The 10,742-nt window shown below is 41.4% G+C and overlaps 1 protein-coding gene across 1 annotated transcript; it reads right to left on the bottom strand.

The window, feature by feature from the left end:
• Positions 1-7,406: 7,406 nt before the first annotated feature.
• Positions 7,407-8,774, bottom strand: LOC124292610. The gene is made up of 3 exons (XM_046729749.1): positions 8,607-8,774; positions 8,349-8,473; positions 7,407-8,100 (listed from the first exon to the last, which is right to left on the bottom strand). The coding sequence occupies exons 1-3, from the start codon at positions 8,702-8,704 to the stop codon at positions 7,949-7,951; spliced, it is 375 nt and encodes a 124-aa protein (XP_046585705.1). The 5' UTR covers positions 8,705-8,774; the 3' UTR covers positions 7,407-7,948.
• Between the last annotated feature and the right edge of the window lie 1,968 nt (positions 8,775-10,742).

Here is a 10,742-nt window from a genome sequence, read left to right as displayed (position 1 = left end):
TTTGACCAAAAAATTTTTAGTCTCAGAATTGATTCTTACGACTCTTTCCCGACCAATTAGACCCTCAGGAACTCAGAAAACGGAGCGAAAAGTGCGTGGGATCAACAGAAGAGAAATGACGGAGGAAAAAGCACCTACTGAAAAATGTCGAAAATTCTGGTTTTCGTTTTTTGGCTGTAACTTTCGATGCGTTGATCGCAGCGTATTGGGACTGCGCCCAATCGATTTCTCTCGCAAAATTACGACGGGATAGTGCCTGAAAGAATTGATTCCAGCACTTTTCAAAATCGCGAAAATTTTCGCCAAAAATACAAAGGGGTTAACCTTCCTTTTTTTTTGACCAAAAAATTTTTCGTCTCAGAATTGATTCTTATGACTCTTTCCCGACCAATTGGACCCTCAGGAACTCAGAAAACGCCGCGAAAAGTGCGTGGGATCAACAGAAGCGAAATGACGAAGGAAAAAGCACCTGCTGAAAAATGTCGAAAATTCAGGTTTTCGTTTTTTGGCTGTAACTTTCGATGCGTTGATCGCAGCGTATTGGGACTGCGCCCAATCGATTTCTCTCGCAAAATTACGTCGGGATAGTGCCTGAAAGAATTGATTCCAGCACTTTTCAAAATCGCGAAAATTTTCGCCAAAAATACAAAGGGGTTAACCTTCCTTTTTTTTTGACCAAAAAATTTTTAGTCTCAGAATTGATTCTTATGACTCTTTCCCGACCAATTAGACCCTCAGGAACTCAGAAAACGGAGCGAAAAGTGCGTGGGATCAACAGAAGCGAAATGACGAAGGAAAAAGCACCTGCTGAAAAATGTCGAAAATTCAGGTTTTCGTTTTTTGGCTGTAACTTTCGATGCGTTGATCGCAGCGTATTGGGACTGCGCCCAATCGATTTTTCTCGCAAAATTACGTCGGAATAGTGCCTGAAAGAATCGATTTCAGCACTTTTCAAAATCGCGAAAATTTCCGCAAAAAATACAAAGGGGTTAACCTTCCTTTTTTTTTGACCAAAAAATTTTTCGTCTCAGAATTGATTCTTTTGACTCTTTCCCGACCAATTGGACCCTCAGGAACTCAGAAAACGGAGCGAAAAGTGCGTGGGATCAACAGAAGAGAAATGACGAAGCAAAAAGCACCTGCTGAAAAATGTCGAAAATTCAGGTTTTCGTTTTTTGGCTGTAACTTTTGATGCGTTGATCGCAGCGTATTGGGACTGCGCCCAATCGATTTCTCTCGCAAAATTACGTCGAAATAGTGCCTGAAAGAATTGATTCCAGCACTTTTCAAAATCGCGAAAATTTTCGCCAAAAATACAAAGGGGTTAACCTTCCTTTTTTTTTGACCAAAAAATTTTTCGTCTCAGAATTGATTCTCATGACTTTTTCCCGACCAATTGCACCCTCAGGAACTCAGAAAACGCCGCGAAAAGTGGGAGGGATCAACAGAAGAGAAATGACGAAGGAAAAAGCACCCGCTGAAAAATGTCGAAAATTCAGGTTTTCGTTTTTTGGCTGTAACTTTTGATGCGTTAATCGCAGCGTATTGGGACTGCGCCCAATCGATTTCTCTCGCAAAGCTACGTCGGAATAGTGCCTGAAAGAATTGATTCCAGCACTTTTCAGAATCGCGAAAATTTTCGCCAAAAATACAAAGGGGTTAACCTTCCTTTTTTTTTGACCAAAAAATTTTTCGTCTCAGAATTGATTTTTATGACTCTTTCCCGACCAATCGGACCCCAAGGAACTCAGAAAACGCAGCGAAAAGAGCGTGGGATCAACAGAAGAGAAATGACGAAGGAAGAAGCATCTGCTGAAAAATGCCGAAAATTCAGGTTTTCGTTTTTTGGCTGTAACTTTTGATGCGTTGATCGCAGCGTATTGGGACTGCGCCCAATCGATTTCTCTCGCAAAATTACGTCGGAATAGTGCCTGAAAGAATTGATTCCAGCTCTTTTGAAAATCGCGAAAATTTTCTATAAAAATACAAAGGGGTTAACCTACCTTTTTTTTTGACCAAAAAATTTTTCGTCTCAGAATTGATTCTTATGACTCTTTCCCGACCAATTGGACCCTCAGGAACTCAGAAAACGCAGCGAAAAGAGCGTGGGATCAACAGAGGAGAAATGACGAAGGAAAAAGCACCTGCTGAAAAATGTCGAAAATTCAGGTTTTCGTTTTTTGGCTGTAACTTTCGATGCGTTGATCGTAGCGTATTGGGACTGCCCCCAATCGATTTCTCTCGCAAAATTACGTCGGAATAGTGCCTGAAAGAATTGATTCCAGCACTTTTCAAATTCGCCAAAATTTTCGCCAAAAATGCAAAGGGGTTAACCTTCCTTTTTTTTTGACCAAAAAATTTTTAGTCTCAGAAATGATTCTTATGACTCTTTCCCGACCAATTAGACCCTCAGGAACTCAGAAAACGGAGCGAAAAGTGCGTGGAATCAACAGAAGAGAAATGACGAAGGAAAAAGCACCTGCTGAAAAATGTCGGAAATTCTGGTTTACGTTTTTTGGCTGTAACTTTCGATGCGTTGATCGCAGCGTATTGGGACTGCGCCCAATCGATTTCTCTCGCAAAATTACGACGGGATAGTGCCTGAAAGAATTGATTCCAGCTCTTTTCAAAATCGCGAAAATTTTCGCCAAAAATACAAAGGGGTTAACCTTCCTTTTTTTTTGACCAAAAAATTTTTCGTCTCAGAATTGATTCTTATGACTCTTTCCCGACCAATTGGACCCTCAGGAACTCAGAAAACGCCGCGAAAAGTGCGAGGGATCAACAGAAGAGAAATGACGAAGGAAAAAGCACCCGCTGAAAAATGTCGAAAATTCAGGTTTTCGTTTTTTGGCTGTAACTTTTGATGCGTCGATCGCAGCGTATTGGGACTGCGCCCAATCGATTTCTCTCGCAAAGCTACGTCGGAATAGTGCCTGAAAGAATTGATTCCAGCACTTTTCAGAATCGCGAAAATTTTCGCCAAAAATACAAAGGGGTTAACCTTCCTTTTTTTTTGACCAAAAAATTTTTCGTCTCAGAATTGATTTTTATGACTCTTTCCCGACCAATCGGACCCCAAGGAACTCAGAAAACGCAGCGAAAAGAGCGTGGGATCAACAGAAGAGAAATGACGAAGGAAGAAGCATCTGCCGAAAAATGCCGAAAATTCAGGTTTTCGTTTTTTGGCTGTAACTTTTGATGCGTTGATCGCAGCGTATTGGGACTGCGCCCAATCGATTTCTCTCGCAAAATTACGTCGGAATAGTGCCTGAAAAAATTGATTCCAGCTCTTTTGAAAATCGCGAAAATTTTCTATAAAAATACAAAGGGGTTAACCTTCCTTTTTTTTTGACCAAAAAATTTTTCGTCTCAGAATTGATTCTTATGACTCTTTCCCGACCAATTGGACCCTCAGAAACTCAGAAAACGCAGCGAAAAGAGCGTGGGATCAACAGAGGAGAAATGGCGAAGGAAAAAGCACCTGCTGAAAAATGTCGAAAATTCAGGTTTTCGTTTTTTGGCTGTAACTTTCGATGCGTTGATCGTAGCGTATTGGGACTGCCCCCAATCGATTTCTCTCGCAAAATTACGTCGGAATAGTGCCTGAAAAAATTGATTCCAGCTCTTTTGAAAATCGCGAAAATTTTCTATAAAAATACAAAGGGGTTAACCTTCCTTTTTTTTGACCAAAAAATTTTTCGTCTCAGAATTGATTCTTATGACTCTTTCCCGACCAATTGGACCCTCAGGAACTCAGAAAACGCCGCGAAAAGTGCGAGGGATCAACAGAAGAGAAATGACGAAGGAAAAAGCACCTGCTGAAAAATGTCGAAAATTCAGGTTTTCGTTTTTTGGCTGTAACTTTCGATGCGTTGATCGCAGCGTATTGGGACTGCGCCCAATCGATTTCTCTCGCAAAATTACGTCGGGATAGTGCCTGAAAGAATTGATTCCAGCACTTTTCAAAATCGCGAAAATTTTCGCCAAAAATACAAAGGGGTTAACCTTCCTTTTTTTCTGACCAAAAAATTTTTAGTCTCAGAATTGATTCTTATGACTCTTTCCCGACCAATTAGACCCTCAGGAACTCAGAAAACGGAGCGAAAAGTGCGTGGGATCAACAGAAGCGAAATGACGAAGGAAAAAGCACCTGCTGAAAAATGTCGAAAATTCAGGTTTTCGTTTTTTGGCTGTAACTTTCGATGCGTTGATCGCAGCGTATTGGGACTGCGCCCAATCGATTTTTCTCGCAAAATTACGTCGGAATAGTGCCTGAAAGAATCGATTCCAGCACTTTTCAAAATCGCGAAAATTTTCGCAAAAAATACAAAGGGGTTAACCTTCCTTTTTTTTTGACCAAAAAATTTTTCGTCTCAGAATTGATTCTTTTGACTCTTTCCCGACCAATTGGACCCTCAGGAACTCAGAAAACGGAGCGAAAAGTGCGTGGGATCAACAGAAGAGAAATGACGAAGGAAAAAGCACCTGCTGAAAAATGTCGAAAATTCAGGTTTTCGTTTTTTGGCTGTAACTTTTGATGCGTTGATCGCAGCGTATTGGGACTGCGCCCAATCGATTTTTCTCGCAAAATTACGTCGGAATAGTGCCTGAAAGAATCGATTCCAGCACTTTTCAAAATCGCGAAAATTTTCGCAAAAAATACAAAGGGGTTAACCTTCCTTTTTTTTTGACCAAAAAATTTTTCGTCTCAGAATTGATTCTTTTGACTCTTTCCCGACCAATTGGACCCTCAGGAACTCAGAAAACGGAGCGAAAAGTGCGTGGGATCAACAGAAGAGAAATGACGAAGGAAAAAGCACCTGCTGAAAAATGTTGAAAATTCAGGTTTTCGTTTTTTGGCTGTAACTTTTGATGCGTTGATCGCAGCGTATTGGGACTGCGCCCAATCGATTTCTCTCGCAAAATTACGTCGGAATAGTGCCTGAAAGAATTGATTCCAGCACTTTTCAAAATCGCGAAAATTTTCGCCAAAAATACAAAGGGGTTAACCTTCCTTTTTTTTTGACCAAAAAATTTTTCGTCTCAGAATTGATTCTTATGACTTTTTCCCGACCAATTGCACCCTCAGGAACTCAGAAAACGCCGCGAAAAGTGGGAGGGATCAACAGAAGAGAAATGACGAAGGAAAAAGCACCTGCTGAAAAATGTCGAAAATTCAGGTTTTCGTTTTTTGGCTGTAACTTTCGATGCGTTGATCGCAGCGTATTGGGACTGCGCCCAATCGATTTCTCTCGCAAAATTACGTCGGAATAGTGCCTGAAAGAATTGATTCCAGCTCTTTTGAAAATCGCGAAAATTTTCTATAAAAATACAAAGGGGTTAACCTTCCTTTTTTTTTGACCAAAAAATTTTTCGTCTCAGAATTGATTCTTATGACTCTTTCCCGACCAATTGGACCCTCAGGAACTCAGAAAACGCCGCGAAAAGTGCGAGGGATCAACAGAAGAGAAATGACGAAGGAAAAAGCACCTGCTGAAAAATGTCGAAAATTCAGGTTTTCGTTTTTAGGCTGTAACTTTCGATGCGTTGATCGCAGCGTATTGGGACTGCGCCCGATCGATTTCTCTCGCAAAATCACGTCGGGATAGTGCCTGAAAGAATTGTTTCCAGCACTTTTCAAAATCGCGAAAATTTTCGCCAAAAATACAAAGGGGTTAACCTTCCTTTTTTTTTGACCAAAAAATTTTTCGTCTCAGAATTGATTCTTATGACTTTTTCCCGACCAATTGCACCCTCAGGAACTCAGAAAACGCCGCGAAAAGTGGGAGGGATCAACAGAAGAGAAATGACGAAGGAAAAAGCACCTGCTGAAAAATGTCGAAAATTCAGGTTTTCGTTTTTTGGCTGTAACTTTCGATGCGTTGATCGCAGCGTATTGGGACTGTGCCCAATCGATTTCTCTCGCAAAATCACGTCGGGATAGTGCCTGAAAGAATTGTTTCCAGCACTTTTCAAAATCGCGAAAATTTTCGCCAAAAATACAAAGGGGTTAACCTTCCTTTTTTTTTGAACAAAAAATTTTTCGTCTCAGAATTGATTCTTATGACTCTTTCCCGACCAATTGGACCCTCAGGAACTCAGAAAACGCCGCGAAAAGTGCGAGGGATCAACAGAAGAGAAATGACGAAGGAAAAAGCACCTGCTGAAAAATGTCGAAAATTCAGGTTTTCGTTTTTTGGCTGTAACTTTCGATGCGTTGATCGCAGCGTATTGGGACTGCGCCCAATCGATTTTTCTCGCAAAATTACGTCGGAATAGTGCCTGAAAGAATCGATTCCAGCACTTTTCAAAATCGCGAAAATTTTCGCCAAAAATACAAAGGGGTTAACCTTCCTTTTTTTTTGACCAAAAAATTTTTCGTCTCAGAATTGATTCTTTTGACTCTTTCCCGACCAATTGGACCCTCAGGAACTCAGAAAACGGAGCGAAAAGTGCGTGGGATCAACAGAAGAGAAATGACGAAGGAAAAAGCACCTGCTGAAAAATGTCGAAAATTCAGGTTTTCGTTTTTTGGCTGTAACTTTTGATGCGTTGATCGCAGCGTATTGGGACTGCGCCCAATCGATTTCTCTCGCAAAGCTACGTCGGAATAGTGCCTGAAAGAATTGATTCCAGCACTTTTCAGAATCGCGAAAATTTTCGCCAAAAATACAAAGGGGTTAACCTTCCTTTTTTTTTGACCAAAAAATTTTTCGTCTCAGAATTGATTTTTATGACTCTTTCCCGACCAATCGGACCCCAAGGAACTCAGAAAACGCAGCGAAAAGAGCGTGGGATCAACAGAAGAGAAATGACGAAGGAAGAAGCATCTGCTGAAAAATGCCGAAAATTCAGGTTTTCGTTTTTTGGCTGTAACTCCCGGTGCGTTGATCGCAGCCTATTGGGACTGCACCCAATCGATTTCTCCCGCAAAGTTACGTCGGAATAGCGCCACAATTAACTTATTCCAGCACTTTTTAAAATCGCCAAAATTTTCGCCAAAATTACAAAGGGGTCAGCCTCACCACTGGATGAAGAATATCAAGACAGTTTCCCTTATGGGCTTTGATGTGACAACCGAAAATTGCTCCATGAGATGTTATAACTGTTGATTTGAGAACTTATTGCAGAACATCAGAGAGTTTCCGATTTCGCCATGATGCTGGCTGCATTCACCTTCTGAGTAACACAGTCTTCGCAATGGTAAGCCCAATCCAGTACTTGGCCTGAGTGTTCCTACCGACTTCTCGGCGATACAAGAAATCAATAATGAGAGTAAATATCTTTCAAAATTCGTAGCGAAACAGTGATTCCATTAAAGTGTAGTTACCCGAGAGAAGAATGTATACATAGATCATGAATAAAAATAGATCAGATGTAATAATGATGCAGAGACCAAAAAGTACAAATGTATGTGCGGTCCACGTACGACACTGATACATATGATTTATTTATGATTAACAAGTGATACATACTATAAATTTCTTAAATTCCTAGTAACCAAACTAGAATATATACAATAATCGGCTATAATATGACAATAAAAGAATTGTTCGTTTTGATATGGGATTCAATCCGACACGCAGTCTTTATATTTCATAACATTAATAATCAGAATTAGGAGTAGGAATGGGAGTGGGATCAGGAGTAGGAGTAGGAAGAGAAGTAAGATCAGGAGTAGGTCCAACAGTGAGAGTAGGAATAGGAGTAGGATCAGGAGTTAGAGTAAGATCGTAGTAGAAGTAGGAGTAAGATTGAAGTAGAAGTAGGAGTAGGAGTACAAATAGAAGTATACGATGAGGGGAGGGGCGGCAAGGCTAGGAGAGTGTAGGGTAGGGTTGGGTAGGGTAGGGTAGGTTAGGAATAGTAGGAAATTCCTCCTACTCCTAATCCTGAACCTACTCCTGATCCTACTTCTATTCCTACTTCTACTCTATTCAATATTTCAGAATGTTGTATTCACAGTGTACAAATCCTCGTCCTTCTCGTTCACCTTATGCTCCTGGTCTTCCTCATCCTCCTCCTCGTCCACCTTCGACCACCTCCAACCACCGCCAACCACCTCCAACAACCACCGATAACCACCTCGGGTTATATCTGAAATATTAATAAACATTTTCAGTATAAGAACCTATCAAAAATATTGTGTAAGCATTATTATAATTAATTAGTTAATCAATTATCCAATTATATAATAAATTTTAGTAGCGCAATCATAGCTACCGAATTTGTGCTTGCGCGAAACACGAATTCAAGTAATTAAATGTCAACATGACAAATTCAAAAAATCTTAGATAAAATATGAATACAATTTCCATTAAATATTATAAAAATGTTTTACTCACCGTGCAGTGATCCTCGTTCTCCTTGTCTTCCTTGTCCTCCTCCTCGTCCACATTGATCACCCATAACCACCCCTAACCACCGCCAACCACCTCCAAAAACCACCGACAACCACCTCGGGTTATACCTTGAATAGTAATAACCATATTTAGTATCCGAACACATCAAAAATATTGTATAAGGATTCATCCAATTAATTAATTAATAGATAATATAATAAATTTTATTAGCGGATTTATAGCTACTGAATTTGTACCTACCCTACGGAGCGCATGTCCTGGAAGTCAAGGTAGCGAACCTGGAGCGCAGAAGTCACGGAGTGCTTGTCCTGGAAGTCGAGTTGCACCAGAAAGAGCATCCGGAACGGGGTAGAGAACCCGGTACTCGAAATCTGCGGAGCGCGATTCTCATCCGTCCGCTCTACTGCGCGGTTGTTTCCAGACTGAGGAATTTGGCTAGCTGATTTTAGATCGATGACGTCGAGAAAAAAATTTTTGGTGACGTCACTTTCTGAACATCCAAACTTTGGTTTCGAACTTTAACACTATGTATGATGCATGATGTAAGATGTATGATGATGTGATATGATGTATAATGATCTTAGTGTCTATATTCCAGACAAGAAATACGCACTTATCTTTCCCGCCGATTCCAGACTCTAGCAGCTAGGCCCTTCGATGGTCAGCCTTTGACTAAAGATATATTCTTCAGTTAACGGATCAGCTAATGACACTGCTGTTCTGCGACAGTTGGATGTTAAATTTTGCTCGTACTTTTCAAATGTTTGTTAAAATACACTCAAAGTTCCAAGAAGCATCGCTCTATCTCTCTATCTATCTCTCCGTATCAAAAAAAAAAAAAAATCGCCGACAATCACCTTTTTAGATCTTTAAATCAGGACACTGTGTTAAATACTGTCTCCTATACGGAGCATCCATTTCATCTCGATCAAATTAGCGCATCCGTGATGGATTACAGTTACTCTGAATTTTTTCCGGTACGAACACATTTCAAAAACAATTCTGATTCTTCATCCAACGTAGATACTTCACTTGCGACTAGCTTAAACAGCGTTTCGATTCTATTCCTACGAAAATTCACGATCGAGAGAGGAAATGAAAAGTTCTCGGAATAATCATGAATATCAATGATCAACTTAGTTCTTGACCTCTGTTTGTTCAATGGGGATTAATTCTTGGATATGAAGGTATATTTTAATAAGAACGTAGAATAACTTGTTAACGTTTCGGCCCAAAGTGAGGGCCCTCTACAAGACGAAATGTATAACTTGATCTGTTCAATTAATACACCAAATAAAATTACAATAATGAAGAAATTGAATTGAATATGAATAATAATGTTATAGAATACATGGAGGAACCGGGGGACGAAGAGGATGAAGGTGGTCGGAGGTGGTCGGAGGTGTTCGGAGATGGTAGGAGGTGGTAGGCGCTGGTAGGAGGTAGTAGGGAGTGGTAGAAGTTAGTTGGATATGGTAGGAGGTAGTAGGAGGTAATCGGAGCTGGTAGGAGGTGTTAGGAAGAGGTCGGAGGTCTTCGGAAATGGTAGGAGGCGGTAGGAGCTGGTAGGAGGTCGTTGGAGTTGGTAGAGGGTGGTAGAAGTTAGTTGGGGGTGGTAGGAGGTGGTAGGGGGTGGTAGGAGGTGGACGAAGATGCTAGGAGGTGTTCGGAGGTGGTACGCGGTGGTAGGAGGTGTTTGGCGGTGGTTGGAGGGGGTAGGAAGTGTTTGGTGGGGGTTGGAAGTGATCGGCGGTGGTCCATGAGGACGAGGTGGTCGAGGAGGACGAAAGTGGTCGGAGGTGGGAGTAGTTGGTTGACGGTGGTTGGAGGTGCTCGGAGGTCGTCGGGGTGGTTGGCGTTGGACGCGATTACGCGTCTTCTCACAGGGATAATCGAGCTGATCAACATTTCTAAATCACAGTCGACAAGTGGTCTTACGTACCCACTTTGCACCGACTCAATCTGAAGCTTTCATACCGAAACTACTTTGGCTGCTACGAATGTCGGTGAGAGCCCGTTAGGTAGAGTGGATAGAGCAGAACCCCCCTACGCTCCCAGGCCCCCCTCGGCCCATTTGCCCGCCGAAATCTGGTCACAAAAATTTACCCAGGCGTATCCGTCTTTATATTCTTCAGTCAACGGCCTTACCTTTTTACCTTTTTCTTCGCCAGAAAATTTTGGTCTCAGATTCAATTTATACGACCCTTTCCTGACTCATTGGACCCCCAGGAACCCAGAAAATGCACCAAAATTAGCGAGCGACCAACAGCAGAAGAGTTACGCAGAAAATCTTACGTTTTTTACCCGTTTATCCCTGATCCGTTGTCTGCAGCGTAATCGGACTGCTTGCAATCGATTTTCCTTGCAAAACCTTGT

The sequence above is a fragment of the Neodiprion lecontei genome, chromosome 1 (genome assembly GCF_021901455.1).
Source record: "Neodiprion lecontei isolate iyNeoLeco1 chromosome 1, iyNeoLeco1.1, whole genome shotgun sequence".
Lineage (NCBI taxonomy): Eukaryota > Metazoa > Arthropoda > Insecta > Hymenoptera > Diprionidae > Neodiprion > Neodiprion lecontei.
This window is presented reverse-complemented; position numbering and strand designations above follow the sequence as displayed.

What these genes read in the sequence shown, in the direction of transcription:
- LOC124292610 (XM_046729749.1), bottom strand. Translation starts at nt 8,704, where the DNA reads ATGCTCTTTCTGGTGCAACTCGACTTCCAGGACAAGCACTCCGTGACT. An exon ending in CAGGACATGCGCTCCGTAGG is followed by an intron (nt 8,474 to 8,606) that starts GTAGGTACAAAT and finishes TTACTATTCAAG; the next exon opens with GTATAACCCGAGGTGGTTGT. An exon ending in AGAACGAGGATCACTGCACG is followed by an intron (nt 8,101 to 8,348) that starts GTGAGTAAAACA and finishes TTAATATTTCAG; the next exon opens with ATATAACCCGAGGTGGTTAT.